The sequence below is a fragment of the Leguminivora glycinivorella genome, chromosome 4 (assembly GCF_023078275.1).
Source record: "Leguminivora glycinivorella isolate SPB_JAAS2020 chromosome 4, LegGlyc_1.1, whole genome shotgun sequence".
Classification (NCBI taxonomy): domain Eukaryota; kingdom Metazoa; phylum Arthropoda; class Insecta; order Lepidoptera; family Tortricidae; genus Leguminivora; species Leguminivora glycinivorella.
Genome location: NC_062974.1, coordinates 14,686,858 through 14,713,021, shown reverse-complemented (window position 1 = coordinate 14,713,021; position 26,164 = coordinate 14,686,858). Strand labels below are relative to the sequence as shown.

The 26,164-nt window shown below is 38.9% G+C and overlaps 2 protein-coding genes across 2 annotated transcripts; one reads left to right on the top strand and one right to left on the bottom strand.

The window, feature by feature from the left end:
* Positions 1-5,904: 5,904 nt before the first annotated feature.
* LOC125225806 (60S ribosomal protein L13) lies at positions 5,905-10,385 on the bottom strand. Its single transcript, XM_048129659.1, has 5 exons — positions 10,269-10,385; positions 9,872-10,135; positions 9,006-9,155; positions 7,209-7,361; positions 5,905-6,048 (listed from the first exon to the last, which is right to left on the bottom strand). Exons 2-5 carry the CDS (start codon positions 10,112-10,114, stop codon positions 5,929-5,931), a joined length of 666 nt encoding a protein of 221 aa, XP_047985616.1. The 5' UTR covers positions 10,115-10,135; positions 10,269-10,385; the 3' UTR covers positions 5,905-5,928.
* Positions 10,386-15,573: 5,188 nt separating this feature from the next.
* Positions 15,574-23,381, top strand: LOC125225813 (polyadenylate-binding protein 1). The gene is made up of 3 exons (XM_048129668.1): positions 15,574-16,076; positions 16,964-17,748; positions 22,001-23,381. Exons 1-3 carry the CDS (start codon positions 15,884-15,886, stop codon positions 22,856-22,858), a joined length of 1,836 nt encoding a protein of 611 aa, XP_047985625.1. The 5' UTR covers positions 15,574-15,883; the 3' UTR covers positions 22,859-23,381.
* Positions 23,382-26,164: the final 2,783 nt, after the last annotated feature.

Here is a 26,164-nt window from a genome sequence, read left to right as displayed (position 1 = left end):
TAAACTTTCACAAAAGTTATCTTAATTTACATACATACAATCACGCCTGTTTCCCATATAGGGGTAGGCAGAGCACATGAAACTGCTAAAGTTACAGTGCCACTCTTGGCAAATAAGGGGTTGAAAGAAAACGAAACTGTGACATTGCAGTGACAGGTTGCCAGCCTCTCGCCTACGCCACAATTTACCCCATATCCCACAGTCGCCTTCTACGACACCCACGGGAAGAAAGGGGGTGGTGAAATTCTTAACCCGTCACCACACGGGTTATCTTAATTTATAACTAGAAATTATACTAATAAATACCTAGGTACCAGTTCTCAAAAATATCTGCTTGCTCTAAATTACTGACTCTATGAATTTAATCTAAATTGCAGCCGGCGCAGATGCCCTGACCATTAAAAGGATAAATCGGACCGACCTCTAAAATGGTGAACCTTCGGGAAAGCTGTGGAACGTGTCACAGGACCTCTGCGGTGACTTGTCAACCCGGAACGCGTGCCACGTGGACACTGAGGCAAATGCGGCAGAGGCAGGCCATCCTCCAGCGAACAGGACCCAAAACTTGCGCCGGTCACAAGGATTTCAAAGAAGGACTTCCATAGTAGTATAAGATTTGAAGATTCAATATTTCAAATCAAATTATAATAATCATAATTAATGATCAAATATTATTAATTTAAATCCCGGCTCCGCTGAAGGTCAAAAATATTTCCTAGCGGAGCGCTCCCAATCCCACAGCTGAAGACAGATCATCCTCAATTGGAGGATTAATGCAGGCCCTCTGCTTCCACCGTTTAGACCACCATGCGGTATGGTCCCATGGAGAAAGTGCGTGTGCACCCAAAAGGGTCAAAAAAGGAAATGGACCACCAACCCATCTGCATATGGAGCAATCAAGGACATAGGGTGACAAACCTAGCCCCTTTAGCACAACTTGCATTGTCGCGCGCGAATCCATACATCAAGCGCGACTTCAAGTATGGACTCGCGCAGGACAAGGCAAGTTGTGCTAAAGGGTCAGGAAGACACAATATATCGAACCAATATATTATATTTATTTGAGACTCCATCAGAGTCATGAAAGATTTACTATGATGTACACAGCAAGATTGTCACCCCAGACAGGCCTCTTATTTAGAATATCAATATTACAGTATTTTGTTATGTATTTAAGACAATTTTCTGCATTCTTTCTATATAATTATATTAATTTAATTTATCAAAATGTACTGGAGTAACAATTAAAAATCTCATACAACGCGTTATTTTTAGCTATCTGGCAACCCGTGCACAGATTATGCAGAAAAGTGCATACATGTGTGGATGCAAGTATTTTTGCACCAAGACAGGATTGCAACTTTTGGAAGAAAATAAAATTAATGAAATTTCGATTTTTGAATTATAAAAAAAATATTAATTACGACTAAGAAAAAGTACTACGTTACAATTGTTCACTTCAACGAAAAAAGAAGTGGTATCTAAATGGGTGCCAATGCCAAGTTCAACGGTCAGTCATGAAATTTATTTATAACAACATGAAATACTTTTATTATGGGACCAATGCCGAAATCGCGAAAAAAAATTAGCTGTTCCATAGAAATGAGCGGTATCATGACAGTCAAAATGTATGAAACAGCCAAATTCTTTTTTGCGATTTCGACATTGGTCTCATAATAAAAGTATTTTAGTTGTTATAAATAAATTTCATGACTGACCACTGATGTAGAAAAATGTGTAGATATTTTTTAAAACTGCTTTTAATACTTTAATTATTTGATGGCAACACAAATGAATATACGTTAAGGTTTGAGGAGTTTCCTCAATTCCTCATGAATCCGATTAATAAGAAATTGAAGCTTGACAAAATTTGACTTTAAAACTCAATATTCTTAACAAAGAACTAAATAAATGTCACTGTTCTGAACTTAAATGCATGCTATTCTTATAAAAATACCAAAGTTACTATAAGTGTGCCGTTTAGATTTAAGGAGTTCCGTTCTGATCTTCGTCAGCAGTTCCATTACACCAAATGTCACTGTTCTGGACGTAAGTGCATGCTGTTCTTATAAAAATTCTTTATTTATTCCTTAAATTAACATTAACAGTCTAGCTAAACATGTCAATCGTACAGGAGGGTATAAACATGAATAATCCTGGTACACTTATATAAAATAGTGTGGCGGAACATAAAGTACATAATATAGTAGGTACTCACACGTGGATCGAACTTGGAGTAGTTATAGACTCCAAGTGACGGGCGCTGATCGCAAGGAATTGCGACTCCGTGCCGTGAAACATATCCAGTTTGCTGTCGCTGGCCAGTATGTCATTGAGAAGGGTTAAAGCGTGGTGCAGTGGTGAGTGCGACAGAGCATGGGTGCGTGCCACCGGGATGGCGAATAGAGTCTGTCGGCGGGGACGGAGTTCTAAACCGGTGACATGGACGCACTTTGAGTGAAATGAGCGACAACAAGGAAGGGTTAGAAATTTGGCCGCGTATTAACCTAATAAAAATACCTAAGTCACTATAAGCGTGCCGTTCAGATTTGAGGAGTTCCCTTCTGACCATCATCAGAAGTTCCACTGCACCAAATGTCACTGTTCTGGACGTAAGTGCATGCTGTTCTTATAAAAATACCAAAGTCACTATAAGCGTGCCGTTCAGATTTGAGGAGTTCCGTTCTGACCATCATCAGCAGTTCCACTGCACCTAATGTCACTGTTCCGTGCGTAAATGCATGCTGTTCCTTAAAAAACACAAAAATCACCATATGTGTGCCTTTCAGATTTGAGGAGTTCCCTCGATTTCTCCAGGATCCCATCACCAGAACTGGGTTCTGAGAAAAATGGAACCAATCTGTATACATATACATTCAATCAAAAAAAATTTTTCAAAATAGGTCCAATAACGACGGAGATATCGAGGAACAAACATTAAAAAATAATAATAATAATACAGACGAATTGAGAACCACCTTCCTTTAAGATATTTGAGGCGGCGGTTAAAAATGACGACTTTTGGACGTTATTAGCTAAACAACCGTTTAAGATCTGAAATTTGGAGCACATATGTAATGTATCTCGCAAATGTCAATATATGAGCCAAATTTGATACGTTTATGTCAAATAGTTTTTGAGTAATGAGGGGGTCAAGGTGGTTCCAAATAGTTCGTGTTTACACACGGTGCTGCTCGCCAGTTCTCTTTTACTTGAACTTGGCTTGACACCAACTTGACACGTTTGTGCTTGACACGCTACCGCGTGTTGTCTAGATAGATTGTGTTACAAGGGAGCAAAATTACACAGCGAGGGCGTAAATTGAATCCTTAGCGTATGGAGAATTCTCCAATATAGTAGTTGATAGTAGTGAGGGATTTAAGTGTTAACAGCTTCCAAATGGGAAATAAAAGCTTGTAAAAACCCAATTCGTAACTGGCTTGAAATAGGGACATTGTCATTACAGAATTGTAACCACGTTTGGTAACCGGCTTCGAAACGGGAAAAAAATCCCGTGTTGTAACTGACTTTCGTAGCCATGGTTTGTAAACCATCTTCCGAACGGGAAAAAGATTCCCGTGTTATAACTGGTTACATAACCACAAAATTAAAATTTTGAAAAAACCCCCGACCGCGACATAGTGGACCGATTTTCATGAAACATGGCTAAGAACACTCCCGACCAACTCAGCTTTCAGACAAAAAAAACTAAATCTAAATCGATTCATCCGTTCGAGAGCTACGACACTAGCAGACAGACAAACAGACAGACAGACAGACGGACAGACAGACAGACACGTCAAACTTATAACACCCCTCCGTTTTTGCGTCGGGGGTTAAAAATGAAACTTAATCATTACTCATTACCGTTTCGTAGCCATGGTTTGTAACCAGCTTCTAAACGGGAAAAAATATCCGTGTTGTAAAAAAAAGTTTTTATTTGACCCTGAGTGTCGCTACAAACCGTTTTCATATGGCAATAATGTGCGGACCTCATATATAATGGGGACAGCGTGTACTGGTTTCGCGTTAATATTTGTAGAAAATTAAAACATGGTTTTAGAGAGTCAAAATTTAATAAGCTAGGTTTTAATACTTGCTACTTATTTCCGCACATCCTAAAATCATTGAATCTCGTACCTTTATCGAAGTCGTCGATGTTTGTTTTCATTTTACGTGGGACCTTGTTTTGTACTGGTGCCAACGATGGAACGGTCTCCTTATTTCTTGAGCCGCCCCTGCTACTACTCTTATCGAGTTTGGCATAAAAAATAATTGTTTCTTGTAGTATTTGGCATAAGAAACCAATGTTTACAGATTTTGGGTATTAAAAGTGTATGATGGCTACGTATTTTACGATTGAAAATGTGTGTAATTTTTTTTTTAACTTTGGCCACGGAAAACGCTGTCAGACCTTGTAGTGACGTCATAGAACCTTCATGTCGAGTCAATCACTGGCATAATGAACTTTATGCTTCATAGTTTAATGTCAGAAAATTCCGTATTCAATTCGATTAAGGTCATGCACAAACAACCTATAGATTGACTTGGCTAATGTTGTTTTTGCCTGAAAGTATATTTTAAAAATGTTTTTTTTTGCGGTTTTCAAGTCATAATAAAATATGGTTGTATTTTTTTTCGGTTAATTGGACAGTAATTAATAATATAAGATAGACTTTAAAAAAGGGTCAAGTAGCCTGTTCTGCCGGCGTAACTAAATGGCAATCGTCGTCACGCTAAAACGCAAGAGTGATACAGATAGATAGCTACGAAGAAAACAAATATCGTGACAAACGCTCACGACGCCACGGTGTTTTCAGTAAATCCCATGTACTTTCGATATGTTTAGGAAAATTAACGATAGAGGACGTGAAAATCAATTATATGCCGTAGTGAAAGTTGTTCGTTAGATGTCACTGTTACGCCCGCAAACTGGGTAATGACTTGTTTTCGTAAAATGTATAAGTATTTTTTGATGTCCAAAATTATTTATTATCATCATTCATTAGATGTCGCTGTACCACCCGCAAACTAGCGAACGGCATTCTATGGCTAATTAGCTAATTACGTGTATTAAATTTGTAAATATTATTATTGTCCTCTTTTTTGGCAAAAAGAATAGCGTTCAAAAATGTATTAATGTAACTGTTTGAAGAATGACCTAATTAAAATTCCCGCCATAAAAATGTGGCGTTCCATGTTTAAAGGGTCCACATGCTTTATGTGAGCAATTCCCGTTTAGTTTGTACATTTGGATCACGTCTCCGATTTGGATAAAAATTGGTAGGCTGATAGAGTCCGTGATGCTGAGCAAGATCCACTAGGTTTCCCAAAATGTCCTATGTAGTTTGTATGAAACCATCCTTTTTTGTTACCAGATTTCTATACATTTTCGGTAACAAAAAAAGGAAAGTTTCATACAATGAACCTAGGACATTTTGGGAAACCTAGTGGATCTTGCTCAGCATCATGGACTCTATCAGCCTACCAATTTTTATCCAAATCGGAGACGTGATCCAAATGTACAAACTAAACGGGAATTGCTGATGTTCTAAAAGGAACCTTTAGGCTGGAAAGTCACATCAAAAGTTGTCGTAACGTAATAATAGATGGCGCTGCATTCTAAAATCTTGACTGATAACTCTATACCATACTCTGCACAACGCTACGCAGTTTAGTATGGAGAAAATAGTTCTAATGAAATTAAGCAACATGCCGCGTCGTAGTCCTATATTTCTGGTCAAGCTTTACTAGGCTAGGTACTTGTTCAGGGACTTCAGGGTTAAAATATGAAATTCAGTGGACTCCCTCGCAGATAGGCGTATTTTCATTATAAAAAGGCCAAACGATCAAGCCAAGAACACGGATTGGGATCAAAAATGTATATAGAAAGGAAACAAAGTGTCTATTTAGATTTTATGTATTAAATCACTTCTTTGCCTTAGGGTCTTTAACAGCAGTAGGTGCTTTAGTCACGTCATCAGGGTTCTCAGCGGCGTCCTTCAGCCTCTTGGCGCGGATGCCCACCAGGGCGGCGATGGAGCGAGCCTAAAATAAAAATTCCATTGTAAACTTTTACAAGCATCAACGAATCTAAAATTATTATTATAATACGATACAAGTTCGGAAAACATGTATCGTACGAAGTTTTTCAGTAAATATTGGCCCTTTTTGAAGTTTCCATCTGACAAGAAATGTACTATGATTTCTATGAACGAATGCGGGGAAAAACACCATGTGTACTGAATAATCTTTTCTATTATCATTTGTCAGATGTGATTTTTATAACAGAAATTTGTCCTTTTAGGAAATTTAACTTTGGTTGGATAAAAATAATAGAATAATAGACAAATTTAGGTCTGGAGCAAGGACCAATCAAGTTAGTTCTGCTGATCTTCCTTCCTTAACTAGTCAGATTTTCTTTAGGAAATACAACTTAATAGGAACATATTTTATACAAACATTCCTATGCCCTAATTACTGTCGCATGATAATTTTGCCAAAATACAGATCACATTTGAATTATTAACACTTGGAATGCCAATGATTCCATATTTTAAACATGCTAGCTTATGCCATCAACACAGAGAACCTCCTATAGAGTACGAATATTGTAAATTTTGTGCGCGGTACAAATCACCAGTGCTTGGGGCGCGAGGAGCGGGAGGGGAATGTGTTTAGCGCGCTGCGATTGGTCGTTTCAAGAACGGCGGGCAGTCGCGCCAGATGAAAAGGGACAGAAGTATAACTGTCCCTCTACTGTCGCGTAAGTAGCCAGTGTAAGTTGACCTATGCCGGCTCTGAATAAATTATAAATATGACTTATTTGTGGAATGTAATGCCGTGTTTTTAAATTTGAGCTTGTTGTTACCTTTCCACACCATTTCACAATACAGGTGGACATCTTTAAGGCATCAAAATATCCTTTTTCAATTTTTTTATTGCGAAAAACACGCGCTGCTTTCGGGTCGGTTACTTGGTCGCTACTGATCGGGCACGGCGAGCGCCCGCGCTTATATCATGGCAAATACAAGTAAGGCTGGTGACCGCGAGTCGTCTTGTAGTGGATGTCTATAGGGGTTGGTCTGTGATTCAGAGGTATGACAGATGGCATTCCAAGGGCTTGATTTTCAAGGACTTTGCAGTCATAGTTAGTGTTCCTTGGAGCACACTGCAAAGTGCAAACTGCTTTAGGTAGGTGTACTTACGCCGCGGAGGTACTGGTATGCCTTGAAGTTCTTCTCGTCCTCGGTGATGGCGCGCGCGACGGACTTAGGCGCTGGCTGCTGCACTGGCATCAGAGGGCCGCGCAGTTGAGTCGCCAGTTTGCGCTCCTCCTCATTGGCTTCACCCTTCAGAACCTGGTTAAAAAACATTATGATGTTAAATTTTTGATCAGGTTTCCATGTCATATGAGAAAATTTACATTTAATTCTCATATTATCAAATTTAAGGCCAACAAGGAAAAGAGTCCCAACTATGTTATGTGTGTTCTCATAGTAATAATATAGCAAAGTGAAGCTTATTTTTTGAAGAAATTCATCTTTAATTTTTCTCATATAATATTCTAATCCAGTGTCACCAAAACTCTTTACGGCTGTCTTAGAAGAGGTATTCCGTAAATTAAATTGGGAGGAATGCGGATCAATCAATGGCGAAAACCTCTCGCATTTAAGATTTGCAGACGATCTCATATTAATCTCACCATCTAAAACCAGACTAAACGAAATGATATGTGACCTAGATACAGAAAGCCAGAAAGTAGGGCTATGTATGAACACCCTGAAGACCAAAGCCATGACCAATGGAAAAGATAAAGAACCCATTTACGTCAACAACAACATGATCGAGTATGTAAATGAATACTTATATCTAGGCCAAATTATATCCCCACACGACTTGACTACGAAAGAACTAGACAGGCGTATTGGAAACTAGGGCGTGGAAGGAAGCAATATTGGAACTTAAAAGAAGTTATGAAAAATAAAGAAATGAATATGACCATAAAAAGGAAACTGTTCGATACCTGTATACTTCCTGTCCTAACTTATGGTTGCCAAACATGGGCACTAAACAAATCCCACTACAAAAAGCTAGAGATATGTCAAAACGCTATGGAGAGAAGCATGATGGGAAAGCGGTTAGCTGATAAAGTTACAAACATAGATATAAAGAAATGTACTAAAACAAAAGACATTACTACAACAATTAAAAAGTTAAAATGGCAATGGGCAGGTCACACAATAAGAGGGAAAGAAAAGTGGTCTAAAACGATAATGTACTGGTTCACTAAATACAAAAAGACGAAACGTGGCAGGCCAAGAAGAAGATGGGAAGATGAGATAAAGCGTGCAGCAGGAAGTTCCTGGACTACAATAACAAAAGACAGAGACAAATGGAAGGAGTTAGGGGAGGCCTTTGCCTACAAAAGGCATACAGACAAAAACTAGGAAATATAATATATTATGAGTGTCAACAACAAAATGAAATGTAACAAAACGTCTGAAATAAAGGCTATTTTATTTTATTTATTATTTATAATATTCTAATTTACATACACATAAATAATTATGACACCTTAAATTATTATGAGAACCCATTTAATTATTTCTTATCCCCTTAAACTTATAACCACTACTATTTTGTTTATAGAGCGTCTTGTTTTGCCACCCCTATGAAGTTACACAAATCCATTTCTTAATATGTATTAGACTGTGGTAAAATTAACTTAATATTATAATTATTGTATGTCATTTATTGGACTACAGTGGTTAAAAGGTTTAATCATAAAATTGATCGCCTAAATTTGTTTTATTACATTCTCACAAATAAATCTGTCAATTAGATTGACAAAGACAAACAATTACTAGCTAAAGCTTTTATGGATTGTCATTGGTTTTAACCATTTTCATTGTTCAAAGCTAGCCAATTTGTTAAAAAACTAAAAGCAAGTTGAAGCTGAATAGGTGATTTTATTCAAAATGTAATTATTAGAGGTAGCGTACCTTCTTGCCCTTCGGGAAGAGGATGAGTCTGGCGCGGTACTCCTTCAGTCGCTGCACATTGATTTGGAGGGATTCTACAGACTTGTTGCGTCTGCGAGGATCAACAGCAATACCAATGGTTCTGGCGAAAGCAGGGTTTAGCCCAGAAGCCTGAAATAAAATATGTTGAGATAAGTTCCTTTTTTCTAGAAAAAAGTTAATATGCTAAAAAGAAAATTTCATAGTTGTTTTAAATTATGAATTAGAGCTCAGTTATGCCTGCATAATAGTGCTTCCTATCATTTAGAAGATGACTAAAACTTTGGGTTTTCTTTCTTAAAAGTGATTTTTTTACATAAATATGACCTAGGCACATCTAGACTGTTTACTATTTCTACTAATACCACAATTTACACAGAATTATTCATATAATATTTATTATTAAGAAAATCTCAACATAGCTGAATAATCACAATTGTAAGTAATTATATGCTAGAAATCAGAATTGTTTTGATCATTACGTTATTCCATAAAGCTATGCCCAAATAAGCTATAGGTATATAGCTGAAGGTGCTAAAACTAAAATATTAATTATAAAACTCATTGATTAATCATAACACTTGTATTTGTTAAAAATAAGTAGATAATTTAGTTTATTTACTACATTATGTACTTATACCAAACAAAAAATCCAACAACAAAACTACACCTTCACATAGATAAATTTATAATTAGTCCTTTTACGATACATAGTTTTTTCACAAAATCTTCAGACTTTTAACGAAATAACCCATAATCGACAGGCCAAGTCTATGAACTTTGTTACTTAGGTCTTAATTATTTTACATTTTTATTATATGAACAATAAATGAGGATAAAGAACATACCCTGATTTCCCGGAGGGTGAATCCACGACCAGCGCGGACCTTAGTGTGGTAGCGAACGGTGGGGCAACGCACAACAGGACGCAGAGGCCCCGCTGCTGGTCTTGGTGCAACGGCCTTAGCTTTCTTGATTCTGTTTTGCTTTCTTCGGTGTCTCCTGGCGGGTTGGTTGAACCAAGTCTTCACAAATCTTTGCCAATCTTTGTGGAAGTGCCCATTCGGGATCATATTATTTCCCTTACCCATTTTGAATGACCACTACTTTACCTAAAATAAATATTAACATAAAATATTATGGAAGATAGACTCTTAGATGGATGTAATCTAAGAACAACTAATATTAAGTAAAATAATTTCGTGATACATAAGAAAAAAATAGATTTAATTTCTAAAAACTAACCGGTGGCTACAACAAGTATGGGGAAAAAGACTGTCATACATGACACAATAACAAACGTCAAATCAACATGACATTTAAGCATTTTTTAGTCTATGAAGCTAGGAACATACTACGCGGACGTCCGTCGTAAATCGACCGCGGACGGGAATCTGGACAATGAAATTAGACGATAAAGCTCAGGAACCTACACTTACGCGATAGGGACGTCCGTCGTAAATCGACCGCGGACGGGAATCCCGTGCTGGACAATAAATTAAGCATAAAGCTAGGAACATACTACGCGGACGTCCGTCGTAAAACGACCGCGACCGCGACCTATCAGTGTGCACGGAACAAAACATCCAGAGAGCCAGATTTCGATCGGACGTCCGTGCGCTCAAGGCCACGTCCGCCCGATCGAAATCTGGCTCTCTGGATGTTTTGTTCCGTGCACACTGATAGGTCGCGGTCGCGGTCGTTTTACAACGGACGTCCGCGTAGTATGTTCCTAGCTTTATGTGTAATTTCATTGGCCAGATTCCCGTCCGCGGTCGATTTACGACGGACGTCCGCGTAGTGTGTTCCTAGCTAAATACATATAAAGCTAGGAACACACTACGCGGACGTCCGTCGTGAATCGACCGCGGACGGGAATCTGGACAATGGAAATACACGTAGCCGTGCAAACTATCGGTCGCCGGACGTGGACGTGGCCTTGAGCGCACGGACGTCCGATCGAAATCTGGCTCTCTGGATGTTTTGTTCCGTGCACACTGATCGGTCGCGGTCGCGGTCGATTTACGACGGACGTCCGCGTAGTATGTTCCTAGCTTAACCGTGCAAACTATCGGTCGACGGACGCGGACGTGGCCTTGAGCGCACGGACGTCCGATCGAAATCTGGCTCTCTGGATGTTTTGTTCCGTGCACACTGATAGGTCGCGGTCGTTTTACGACGGACGTCCGCGTAGTGTGTTCCTAGCTTTAACCGTGCAAACTATCGGTCGACGGACGTGGACGTGGCCTTGAGCGCATGGACGTCCGATCGAAATCTGGCTCGCTGGATGTTTTGTTCCGTCAGGGGCGGCTCACTCCGCGATTCCATCGCCACGCTACAAGTACATGCTGGCGGCCGCGAGTTCGCGGCCTAGTCAGGGGTGGCGCGCGTTCTCACGGAACGCACGTTCGCACTTTCTATTGTTACTTTACGTCGCGAGATTTTTTAAAGTTTTATATGCGGTGTCGGCGTGTGAATGGCTAATAGTGCTTAGTTAAATAGACATCTTACACAAGACTGGAGTATAATAGTGTAACATTTTATCTGAGTATTAATTCGTTTTAATCCATAGGCAACCCTATCGTCCGACGCTGCGCACGTGCGGCTCGTTTATTTTTTGAATATTCTGATAAGAACATTTATCTTTTGACGTGATAACGTCTAATAACTCGTTACTACGGGCAGCATGCACGAAAAAGATGACGTCATTGTCCCGTTTCGCAATATAGTTTTTGCGCCATCTATTGGCGCGCGTTGGAACTAAGCGGCTGATCGATGCTAGCGTGTGGCCTGAGTAAAGCACCACAGCTGGGACAGATGGCGCGCCCGTGTGTTGTTCTCGTTAAGCTGAGTTTAGACCAGCAAGTTATTGCTGCAAGTTTTGAGACGCAACTATAAGTAAGAGTGAGTGGCAAATATCTGCATCTCTTTCTAGCATATACTTCTGTCTCAAAACTTGCAGCAGCGCCGCAGAGATGGGCAAATCGTAATCGATTCCGGATTACACGATTACTTGATTTTACTTTGTAATCCACTACTGGGTGTCAGATTACTTGTAATGTAATCAAGTGAAACGGTAAATTACCATTACATATAAAGGAATCACTAATCATCTATACAATAATTACTATTACCAATAATTCGGAATCATAGTCGATTCAAAATAACTGAAATTATTGACTTGATTACTTTCAGATTACAAATATGTAGTACCTCAGATTGCTGACTGTCACTTTGACACAAAAGTCATCATGGGTGTCGTAAAATAGGTTTTAGGGGGTGCTGATTCCAAAATTAATGACCAATTTGGAATCTGACATTGCTGACTGTCACTTTGACACAAAAGTCGTCATGGGTGTCGTAAAATAGGTTTTAGGGGTGCTGATTCCAAAATGAATGACCAATGTGGAATCTGACATTGCTGACTGTCACTTTGACACAAAAGTCGTCATGGGTGTCGTAAAATAGGTTTTAGGGAGTGCTGATTCCAAAATTAATGAACAATGTGGAATCTGACATTGCTGACTGTCACTTTGACACAAAAGTCGTCATGGGTGTCGTAAAATAGGTTTTAGGGGTGCTGATTCCAAAATTAATGACCAATTTGGAATCTGACATTGCTGACTGTCACTTTGACACAAAAGTCGTCATGGGTATCGTAAAATAGGTTTTAGGGGTGCTGATTCCAAAATGAATGACCAATGTGGAATCTGACATTGCTGACTGTCACTTTGACACAAAAGTCGTCATGGGTGTCGTAAAATAGGTTTTAGGGAGTGCTGATTCCAAAATTAATGAACAATGTGGAATCTGACATTGCTGACTGTCACTTTGACACAAAAGTCGTCATGGGTGTCGTAAAATAGGTTTTAGGGGTGCTGATTCCAAAATTAATGACCAATTTGGAATCTGACATTGCTGACTGTCACTTTGACACAAAAGTCGTCATGGGTATCGTAAAATAGGTTTTAGGGGTGCTGATTCCAAAATGAATGACCAATGTGGAATCTGACATTGCTGACTGTCACTTTGACACAAAAGTCGTCATGGGTGTCGTAAAATAGGTTTTAGGGAGTGCTGATTCCAAAATTAATGAACAATGTGGAATCTGACATTGCTGACTGTCACTTTGACACAAAAGTCGTCATGGGTGTCGTAAAATAGGTTTTAGGGGGTGCTGATTACAAAATTAATGACCAATGTGGAATCTGACATTGCTGACTGTCACTTTGACACAAAAGTCGTCATGGGTGTCGTAAAATAGGTTTTAGGGAGTGCTGATTCCAAAATTAATGAACAATGTGGAATCTGACATTGCTGACTGTCACTTTGACACAAAAGTCGTCATGGGTGTCGTAAAATAGGTTTTAGGGGTGCTGATTCCAAAATTAATAACCAATTTGGAATCTGACATTGCTGACTGTCACTTTGACACAAAAGTCGTCACGGGTGTCGTAAAATGGGTTTTAGAGGGTGCTGATTCCAAAATTAATGAACAATGTGGAATCTGACATTGCTGACTGTCACTTTGACACAAAAGTCATCATGGGTTTGTTATATAAACTTTTTCTTCTCCATTAATATTTACTGAGATATTAGGGTTCTAAGATTAGTAAATGGCACTAGCACTTTAATAAAATTAACGCGTGTCTCGCAAACGGTCTAGGATACAAAATGACGACTTTTATATAGGTATAAGTTAGGTTCGTTAGGTATCTTCAAACGGCCGAAGGCTCCTATTCTGTGCAGTTTCTGTAATAAGCGGGGCTCCGTCGATATCGCTTTCTGTCTCTGGCGCCTTAGTAATGCTACGGGAAAATTTTGCAACTTTGCACCACTCTAACTCCTAAATTAGTAGGTTTTAAAAAAACTTTAATTTATAAAAGATGCTTATTTTAATGCATTCTTTCTAATAAGAACAAAACACTATGCTAGAAAGAGTGCAGAGGAAGTTCTGTAGGCACATTTACAAACGACTGTACGGATATTACCCATATATGTATCCATCTCTATTCGTAACAGGAATGGTTGGTCTTCAAACTCTAGAAACCAGACGGAAACTGCTGCATATTATGCATTACCGCCAACTGTTTCACCATAGAGTAGATGACGCATCCGTGCTTGAGAGAATGGGGCTGCAAGTGCCAAGAGCGAATGTGGTGGTTGGCATGCCGGGCGCGGTGCCGGCGCGGCGGCGGCGGCGCCTGTTCGCGGCGGCCGGCGCACCGCTCGAGCCCGAGCTGCTCTTAACCGCATCATGTTGGAGACAGACGATATTGACATATTTGCTGATAGTGTTGGTGTGTTTTACAGAAAACTCTTAAGGTTCATAGACTCTACACTCCTTAGGTGATTAATGTAATAACCATAGTTTAACTTTTAAGTGTGTTTGCTTTTATTTACTTATGTCAATTTAACATGTACATAATTATATTACCACATAAGTGCTTTGGTGAAATACTGTTAACTTTTGTGTATTTTTAAAAAATAAATAAATAAAAAAAAACGTGAAAAAGTCCCAGAATCGGGCCCCTTTTGCTATACTCTGACCGCCCCTGTCTATACTACTGTAATGTTTGACGTTATCACGTTAAACTACCGTCCGTAAACCGACTTTACAGACAAACAATTTTTTTTAGGAAATACATTAAACATTTGCAAGGTTATTTTATTTCCTAAAATCTACACTATTATTGGCATAGATAAACTTATTATTTTCGTAAATATTTCACTACTGTCCTCTCTGACGGCTGACGACCAACTGAATGAAGCGCCAACGTGTAAACGCAGTTGGCCATTGGCGCCAAGATCCTTTGATGTGTGGACCAAAAACCGACACCAATCGGTTGGCCGGCAAGCCCAAGCGCGGCCATTAAAGGTATCCAAAAGGTATCCACTTGACAATCGTTTAGTGACCACGTGACCACCTTCGGGAAAACGAAAGAAGTTCCGGATTTTTGTCGCATTCGCTCATAAACAAAACGTAATAGTGTGTTGTGAGTAAGATTCGGGTCACCATGCTCTTATTTTAGCATGGCTTCCATGCTTTAGTCATACTTCCGTGGACTGAACTGTCTCCCTGGTTCACAAGCTTTGTCCAATTGTCCAAGCTTTGTCAACGAAAGGGCTTCATCGACTAAAAAATCGTACACAATTTTGTTTCAACACTTTCAACTTGACTGCGTGCCTTAATAAAAAGTAACTGGCAATAAAAACACGAGACACGAGGTAATTAAAAAAAAAGCAATAATACTGATCCTACGTGTGATGCGTTTCTTTATAGCCTAGTGTTAATTTTATAAATTAAAATAATATTTAAAAAGACATATATTTAGTATATCATTTTTTTTCTATAATTTTTAAATTAAAAGTATATATTCAACAGATTAAAAATAGTCATTCATTAAAATGATTAAGAGATGTGGATGAGATGCCATTTTTATAAGAGCATAAGTACGTGAAATTAGTCGCAGCAGTACCTAAAAATATCCCAACAGCTACCGCGGCTTGGCCACATATACGGGTAGCCATTTTGTATTTCACAAACGTCACCTCACCTTTTCCTTTGGTGAGTAAGGTGTGTTCACGCGAGGTTGTGTGTTCCATCGGGAATAGGTCACACAAACCTCAGAATTTCGTGAAATATTCTTGTAAAATAAAAAAAAAAACATAAAAATCACAAAAATCCAAAAAAATAGTAAAATAACAAAATTTTAAACGAGAATCATTCGATTTTAGTTAGGAGTACGTAAGCGTGCAACGTGGTCTAAGGAATGCGATAGTCGACGTAAAGAGAAAGTGAAGTTGCTCTTGATTACGGTTAATGTTCGACATAATACCGTCACAGTAAGATTTTCAAAATGAATCCTGGTCCGCCAAATTATCCCATGGCGTCATTGTACGTCGGGGATTTGCACTCCGATATTACCGAAGCCATGTTGTTTGAAAAATTTTCAACTGCTGGTCCGGTTCTCTCTATTCGCGTTTGCCGTGATATGATTACTCGTAGATCCCTGGGCTACGCTTACGTAAATTTTCAGCAGCCTGCCGATGGTGAGTAATATTTTTATAACCTATTTTAAGTTATGATTTATATGCAGTTTTCATTATCAAAAAATGATAAGTGAATATAAAGATGGGTCCTTTTTTTATATTGTTTTCTACAATTTGGTTTTAAATGTTTAACTCATTGCTCAAGAATTTTTCATCTGAAACGCTACTTAGTCCTGAATCAAATATCAAAATTATTTAAAATATATATAAAATAGTTGTAACTCTTGCAACACCACAATTTTGAATTTGTTCTGATAAGATATAAAAAAATGAATATTTCAGAAAATACCATTGCCTAAAAATATAAATGCCTAATTTCAGGAAATTGCTGATTTCTACTATAAGAGTGTAATCTCTGTCGTGTTGCAAGAGTTTCAATTGATTTGATAATGTTCTTATCTATTTCAAAATCTCTGTCTGATTGAGTAAACAATTGAATTTGCAACATATTATTTTCATCCAAAGAAACATCGATAATCAAGAATCCAATACATTAATTCACCTTGAGTTCAATTGTAATTACCTAGCTTTCCCCACTCCATAATGCATCAAAAGAATATTATTGCTGTGGTTGATTGTATCTAGTACACACAACACAAACTGGATTTACATGAAGTACTACTTAATGATTTCACATTAAGTACCATTATTGAAATAGTTTAAAACAAATGATTGATAAAAAAAGGTTTTAACTGATGCATTTAGGAAATCTTGTTCTGTAGTGTATGCATCTAGGACATCTGGAATGTAAATAATGCACATCATTTATTTTGTCACAGAACCAGTTCTCTCTCCGACTGGAATATGCTAATTTTTTTTTAGTACAGTATCTCTAATAATTAATATTTGATGGTAATGAAGTAATTTGTATTTTTTATTTTCTTCAGCTGAAAGAGCCTTGGATTCCATGAATTTTGACATGATTAAAGGGAGGCCTATTAGGATTATGTGGTCCCAGCGTGACCCTTCCCTTCGCAAGTCAGGAGTCGGCAATGTGTTTATTAAAAACCTTGATAAAACCATTGACAACAAGGCTATGTATGACACTTTCTCTGCTTTCGGCAACATTTTGAGTTGCAAGGTGGCCCAAGATGAAACTGGTGCTTCCAAGGGTTATGGCTTTGTTCATTTTGAAACTGAGGAGGCTGCCAACAAGTCCATTGAAAAAGTAAATGGTATGTTACTCAATGGAAAGAAGGTTTACGTCGGCCGATTCATTCCTCGTAAGGAACGCGAAAAGGAACTGGGAGAGAAGGCCAAACTGTTCACAAATGTATATGTGAAAAACTTTGGTGAAGATTTTGCTGATGAACTTCTCAAAGAAATGTTTGAGAAGTATGGCCGCATTACTAGCCACAAAGTAATGTATAAAGATGATGGAAGTTCCCGTGGTTTTGGATTTGTTGCTTTTGAAGATCCTGATGCTGCTGAGAGGGCTTGTATGGAACTTAATGGTAAAGAACTCGTTGAGGGTAAGCCCTTGTATGTAGGACGTGCCCAAAAGAAAGCAGAGCGTCAAAAAGAACTGAAACGCAAATTTGAACAACTAAAATCTGAAAGATTGACTCGCTACCAAGGTGTAAACCTCTATGTTAAGAATTTGGATGACACTATTGATGATGAACGTCTACGCAAAGAGTTTGCTCCATTTGGTACCATCACCTCTGCTAAGGTAAGCCTGCATGTTGCATAAAGGTGTGAACACACTGCTGCTTGAAAGCGGCGACGGTACGGAATCGCAGTGAGCAGCCGTCTGGGGCTCCCCGCATGCGGTAAAAACGGTACGGATATGATGCGTCACTGCTATTCCATACCTTCGCCGTTTTTAAGCAGTGGTGTGTTCGCACCTTAAGTCTTATTCAACCTTCTTTTCAAAAGTGAACATTATCCTCCTGGGGTTCAATGTCCCTAAAGGTGGTTTTCCACCGGCAGGGCGTGAATGGGCAGAGCGGGGAGGGAATTGAAATCGCCCGGACCCTTTTCCACTAAAAATTGCCATTAATAGCCATCGCGGGCCTGCGCGAGCCCGCGCGTGTCTGCCGCAGATTGTAGGTTTCATACGATACTCTATGTCGAAAGTAATACGGTACATTTTTACACTAATAAATATCTCAATTCAAGTCTCGCACATCCTCTTCAATCCGCGCCTCGCCATGTCTCGTCGCGCCCTGCCGGTAGAATACCACCTTCGAGTTAATTTATACTCTAAATAGAAAGCAATACGGTTAATTTTTACACTAACTAATATTTCAATTCACGTCCCGCACATCCACGTCAATCCACTCCTCTCCACGCTAAGCCACTTTTCGTTTCGCTCTGCTGGCGGGAAACTAACATCAGAGTTAATTTATACTTTAAGTCGGAAGCAATACAGTTCATTTTTACACTAACAAATATCTCAATTAAAGTCCCGCACATCCAAGTCAATCTTTACTATTTCCACCAAAGATGCGCTGGGCGAGAATTTAAAATTCGCCATACAAATTTCAATTCCCTCTCCGCTCTGCCCATTCACGCTCTCCCGGTGGAAAACCACCTTAAGCCGCTGTTTACACATTGACGAACCAATCACTTGGCATTGGCTCTTCATGAAAGATGGACGTGGAATGGAAAAGGCTAGGAAATTCTAGGTATTTTACGTTGTCAGCAAAATTTGATTAAAAAATAATAACCCCGTAGTAAAATTAAATTATTTGATATATTAACAATTTTTTGAATATTCTGATAAGAACATTTATCTTTTTTAGGAAATACATTAAACATTTGCAAGGTTATTTTATTTCCTAAAATCTACACTATTATTGGCATAGATAAACTTATTATTTTCGTAAATATTTCACTACTGTCCTCTCTGACGGCTGACGACCAACTGAATGAAGCGCCAACGTGTAAACGCAGTTGGCCATTGGCGCCAAGATCCTTTGATGTGTGGACAAAAAACCGACACCAATCGGTTGGCCGGCAAGCGCAAGCGCCAACTGCCAACTTACGGCCAAGTAGCCCTCTACACGCTTGGCCAAGGGGGTTGGTGAAACCGTTGGTGGCTTATGAAAGTTGTACCGTCTTTGATTTTATTTTCGAAATACAGTTTCGATAATGATTCGTATAGGATTAGAACTATCGTAAGTTCTACCCGTTTTTTATTATTTTTGTTTAAGTAAGTATATGAAGATTGTGCAACATGCGACGTCAAATATTTCAAAAGAGAGTAGGGTTTCAAGTTGGTCATTATTTTTATGATCAACATTACCCAACAGGAACCGTATGGGTACCCTTTAAAACGGTTTTGACCGACTATTTTACGGCTACGCGACCGTTAATTGACATTGCTGGCTGTCACTTTGACACAAGTCGTCATGGGTGTCGTCAAATAGATTCACGGGGGTGCTGATACCAAAATTAATGACCAAATTAGAATTTGACTTTGCTGACTGTCACTTTGACACAAAATTCGCTATGGGTGTCATCAATAGGTTTTCGGGGGTGCTGATTTAAAAATTAAACACTACTTTGGAATCTGATATTTATGACTGTCACTTTGACACAAAAGTGGACATGGGTGTGGTCAAATAGGTTCTCGGGGATGCTGATTCCAAAATTAATAACCAATCTGGAATCTGACATTGCTGACTGTCACTTGACACAAAAGTCGTCATGGGTGTCGTCATATAGGTATTTGGGGGTGCTGACTTCAAAAATAACGACCAATTGGAAATCTGACATTGCCGACTGTCACTGTCATGAGTGACATCCAACAGTTTTTTGGCTGTATTGGTTATTGGAATCAGCAACCCGAGAACCTGTTAGACCACACCCATGACCACTTTTGTGTCAAAGTGACAGTCAGCAACGTCAGATTCCAAAGTGGTGTTTAATTTTGAAATCAGCACCCCCGAAAATCTTTTGATGATACCCATGACAACTTTTATGTCAAAGTGACAGTCAGCAATGTCAGATTTCCAGTTGGTCATTAATTTTGAATTCAGCACCCCCAAAAACCTATTTGACGACACCCATGACGACTTAGCGTCAAAGTGACAGTCAGCAAAATCAGATTTCAAATAAGTCATTAATTTTGGAATTAGCACCCCCGAAAACCTATCTGACGACACCTATGAATACTTTTGTGTCAAAGTGACAGTCAGTAATATCAGATTCCAAATTGGTCATTAATTTTGAAATCAGCACCCCCGAAAACCTATCTGACGACACCTATGAATACTTTTGTGTCAAAGTGACAGTCAGTAATATCAGATTCCAAATTGGTCATTAATTTTGAAATCAGCACCCCCAAAAACCTATTATAGGTTAAGTAACTTGTTTAATGTTTTCCTTGTACTCGGTGTTGAGGCAATAAATGTATTTTCTTTCTTTCATTATTTCTTTCTTTCTTTCTATACTCGTGGTATATGCACTTCGCGCATAGAGTAAAGAGTGACAGAGATAGCACTATCGTTATTGAGATTCGTGGTAGTAAGAGTGAGGAGAGAACTCGCGATTACTGCGCGGTCGCCGCTGTCTAAGCAAAACACCGCAGCTACTTGAAACGGTTGAAACGGTCAACATAAGAGTTCAATCGCCCTTTTTAGATTCACACCCACCAATGTTACCAAACTAATTCACGTATCTTAATATCCTATTACCTTTTCTTAATAACAAAGTTTCAAAAACAGATAAATACTTAGTTCGATTTATATGAGCCTGTAATATCGTGACTAAATTGGATTCCCAGGTGTTCGTTGGAAAAACAGTATTATGCAATATCTGGACCTGAAAAGAAAAGGTTATGAACCCCATCTACGGGACATATGCCGGTCTTGCCTTATAAATGGAAAAATGCTTATATGTTTAAAATTTCAACGTTATTTTATTAATTATCTAGCACATTCTGCCCTGTTATTACGTAAAATAACAATGATCATGATTTTGGGACCTAGTCTCATATGAAATTACGTGACAACAAGCACTAGACGGTCTTTCCGTACTCAACGCGGGAGGACGGTCAACCCGCCGAGCCTTAAAAAATTGATTTTTATCACTTAAAAGTACCTAATTTCACCAAAATGTTGTATAAGCTTTGTAAAATATAATATTTGCTATCCCTTAGGACCATGCGCATTACGCCAGACTACTTTAATTATAGAGTTTTATCCACTCAAACGTTATTTCAAATAAACTATGCAGGTCTTGCCCGCACTGACCTTACAATAAATATTACAGGAAAAATGAAATTTTGTAATAGATTGAAAACTTTTTTTTTATTAAAAAAAAACGCTTCAGATTTTAACTTTCAATTTAATCACTCTTGCGGATGTGCTTCAAATGACTGATAACACTACCACACTGAATGAGTTAACGTAAAAAAATATCTTTCAAATAAAGTATAAACTGTCTAAATTGGTTAACATCATAAAGAATTATCCCTGAAAAACCAACATCCTATCCTGTTGATCCTATCTGGCCGTCCCTATCGCACTTACTAATAGTGCGATAGGGACGGCCTGATATTTTTATCGTCTATCGCGCGACCATGCTACCCGTGCAGGTCGCGCGATAAGTGCAAATCCCTATCGCACTATTTTTAAGTGCGAATTCACCGATATTTTATCGTCTATCGCGCGACCATGCTTCCCGTGCAGGTCGCGCAAATTAGTTAGCGAATTCACCGAGAGATGGCGCTATACAGTTTAAAGTTACATGAGAAACATGATTATTTTAACTATTGAAAGTATGTACGGATACGGAACCCGCGGTGGGCGAGTCCGACTCGCTCTTGGCCGTTTTTTTTGTATGGTGGGCCGCTAGAGGATAAGCATGCTCACTAAGATAAACTATAATCAATAAAATTTTAATTTATTTTTATTAGACTTGTTGCAAAGAGTATTTAGTCCATATTTTTAACCATTTCCATTATTTTACCACAGGTAATGTTGGAAGATGGCAGAAGCAAAGGCTTTGGGTTTGTATGTTTCTCATCTCCAGAAGAAGCTACCAAGGCTGTCACTGAAATGAATGGTCGCATTGTTGGAACTAAGCCACTGTATGTGGCTTTAGCCCAACGTAAGGAAGACCGTAAGGCTCATCTGACATCACAATACATGCAGCGTATGGCTAGTATGCGCATGCAACAGATGGGCCAGATATTCCAACCAGGTGGCGCTGGAGGATACTTTGTCCCGACTATTCCACCCACGCAGCGTTTCTACGGCCCCGCTCAGATGACGCAGATAAGACCCTCTCCACGTTGGACCGCCCAACCGCCGGTTAGACCCAGCACACAGACGGCTGCTTCTGGCTATCCTAACATGCAGGCGCCATTCCGTCCAGCACCAAGAGGCCCAACTCAAGCAGCCCTGCGCACATCTCTCGGAGCCAGGCCAATCACAGGCCAGCAAGGTGTCCCTGCTACTGCTTCTATCAGAGCACCACTTGTCACCCAGAGTGGACGTCCTGCAGGATACAAGTACACTGCAAACATGCGCAACCCTCCGGCACCACAACCAGCTGTACACATCCAGGGACAGGAACCGTTAACAGCCTCTATGTTAGCTGCTGCTCCACTGCAGGAGCAAAAGCAAATGCTGGGTGAACGTCTCTTCCCATTGATTCAAAGAATGCACCCAGATTTGGCAGGCAAGATTACTGGAATGCTTTTGGAGATTGACAATTCTGAGCTTCTTCATATGCTGGAGCATGGGGAATCTCTCAAGGCTAAGGTGGATGAGGCTGTTGCTGTGCTGCAAGCTCACCAGGCTAAGCAACAAGCCACCAAGAAGGAGTAATACCATTTACATGTTGCTAAAGTAAATACGAAGTGACCAGCTTTTAATAGTATATTAAACAACTACATAGTTCTGTTTAAAGCTTGAATATTGAACTCAACTATTGTTAGACTTGTCCCGCTCATATAAAAAAAATATATAAAATAAAAATTGAAAAAATAAAAAAGTGGATTGCACCATTCCAAAATATAACTTTATTAAGATTATTGGGAGTGCAGTTCCGCAAACAAAAACAATGCAACTACCAACGTTTCTATATTTGAAGTTATACCACTGGGCTCTTTGACTATGTATTTACATTGACTAAGAAGTTTGATTTTAGTTTTTTGTCATCGGAAATAACAACTTTTCTTTTCTATGTATCTCAGTTGGATTTTGGCTTTTGTTCTTGCATTATATTTCTTTCTTTAATCGGTTGTACATTGGATTTACCTCGGATTGTAAACTTGGTCCCCAATGTCACTGATTGAATATTCCTTTGTAATTTGTTACATTATATTCTGTGGAATATTCACAATAAAAATGTTTTTTTATTTACACTCCCACAATCCCCGATCTTAGGCTGTTACAGTCGCTACCTAATTAATATATGGGTGCGGCAAGTGTACACAAAAATATACTGAAAAAATGCCCTTTATTATGACATTGTAAGCAGTCTCCGTAGCCTATAAACCCCTGCAACTTCGGAGGTTTTACACAGGCGTTGCCATCTTTACCACTAGCCTATTTGGGCTCTGGCAACCTTACTTACCTTTGTCAGGAACGCAACAGAATCAGGGTAGTGTATTTGTTTTCCCTGACTAACTCGCGGAAACACGTGTTTTACCCTTTAATACCAGCGAGTAAAAACACAATTTATCCACCAGTGAATAATAGTTATTTGTTATACAAGGGGGCAAAGTTGTATTAACGCCGAGTGTGGAATTGAAAAACGAGCAAGTGAAAGGATTCTAGAGTTGAACCACGAGCGAAGCGAGTGGTTCGAGAATAGAATCCTGAAATTGTGAGTTTTTTAACACACGAGAAGTAAAATACACTTACACCAGTGTGTAACACAAAACTTTTCCCCTCACTATAGCGAGGAAACTACAACGCAAAATAGTACATTACGATACAAGTGCGTAATAATTTTTAAGAAAAAAAAAACCGCCTTCCTTTGGGGTTCTGGTGATAAATACTTTCAAATGTTGGATTATGTTCCAAATATCAGCGTAGTATTTCAATCATATTAGATTTCAAGTAAGTAAACACTTTATTGTACAATAAAAGAATACAACACATAAAATTTAAAATAAAAAGTTTCAGTACAAAGGCGAACACATTTATTGGGTTGGTAAGAAAGTAATGAGCGATCGATTGAATTCCACATAAAATTTTTGAGAGAGTTCTAGAATCTTCTGTGGTCGAAAGTATATAAAGGGCGAGTCGCACAGTTTCTCGTCAGTCATTCACTAGCTCTCGCCGAGCTAATATAAGGAAGAAAATGGACGAATTCGTAGTGGCGACTTTTCATTATCAGATCAACCTAAGTCTGGTCGACCGGTGAATATTGATGTAGCCAAATTAAAAACCTTAATTGAAGGAGATCCGAGGCTAACGAGTCGTACTCTTGCTACCGAGTTAGGCTGCTCTCATGTCACCATAGAAACACATTTACACGAGTTGGGAAAAAACTACAAATACAGTGTTTGGATACCGCACGAACTTGATAGAGATCAACTAAACCGCCGTGCCGATATCTGCATACAACTTCTGTCTTTTCGCCGCACATTCAACTGGTTGGACCATCTTATCACTGGAGATGAAAAATCTCTTATATATAAATCACACACGCAAACGTCAGTGGCTAGACGAAAAAGGAATAGAGGCACCAAAAACAGAGCCTCACCCGAAAAAGTTATGCTGTCCGTTTGGTGGGATATTCATGGTATTATTCACTGGGAACTCCTACCAAGTGGAATGACTGTTACCGCATCAGTATACTGTAATCAGCTTGAAAATTTAAACCAAAAAATCTGTCAGAATCGTCCACAGCATGCTAAAGTTTTTTTCTTACACGACAATGCTCGCCCACACATTGCAAAAGTGACTCGGCTAAAGCTATTGGAGCTAGTTTGGAAAGTGATACCTCATCCACCGTACTCTCCAGACTTGGCACCTACGGATTACGCATTGTTCAGATCGCTAAGCAATGCCTTGAATGAAAAAAAGTTCGATGATCAAGCCCATCTACGACAGTACATAGCTGAGTTTTTTGAATCTAAACCTAAGAACTTCTTCGCCGATGCTATTCATTCTTTACCAGAACGATGGAGACAAGTAGTAGATAACGAAGGCCGTTATATTTTTGATAAATGATTAAAATAATAAATTAAATAAAAATTACAATATTGGTTATGATACGCTCATTACTTTCTTACCAACCCAATAGTTTAAAATTTCGGGCGGCTAAGGCGGAGGGCTTGAGTTTGTAATCCTTCAGTTTCCGCCCTTAATACACAATGTAAAACACACAACACACTTGCTCATAACAAGGATATTATTTGAACTGTTTTTAGGCTCATTGGTGAAGCGAGTCATATAATATCGATCGAACTTCGCTTGCGAAGCTCGTTTGATCATATATTATATTTCCTCGCTTCATTGTTCGATATAATTATTAAGTTTACATTATTGTAGTTGTTTAGAGACAAAGTTTTTAGGCTCATTGGTGAAGAAATTAAACATTGACCCATGCCGAAACGGCAGTAGACGTGGTAGTATGACGAGTGCCTGTGTGCACTAAATGTTGCCACGTCCATCCCGATCTCCGCTAACTTGTTTTATCCACCTGCTTATTGACTGTGCCATCGCGTCCCTGTGAGGGCGCTTCGCAGTTAATAAGAGGTGTTCTGAGTTCGGAGGCCTTTTATCGCTTGTTAAACACCGAAGTCGCGCGACACGTTTCTTTAAGGTACGAAAGGAACAGTATAAGTATGTCTGGTTATATCTCACGATAATTTTTGGGTAGTGTATATTCACTCATTTAATCAGTAAGAATGTTGGCACGCGATGGGCAGTGCATAATGCCAATAATACGCAAGCTTTTTTTAGTACCTAGGTAATCTGCTCTAAAGTATAGTCGTATTTGGATACATTCATCAATGTAATCCAATACTATTTTTGGATCCCAAGAGTGAGTAAGTATATTTTGGAAAATTAGGTCTCATTTTAAATATGCGTTTTAACAAACGTTTAACATGTTCTGTTTTTTTTTTTTTTTGTCCTGCGAAACAGGGATAATGCTGACCTTATGATTGTTTATGG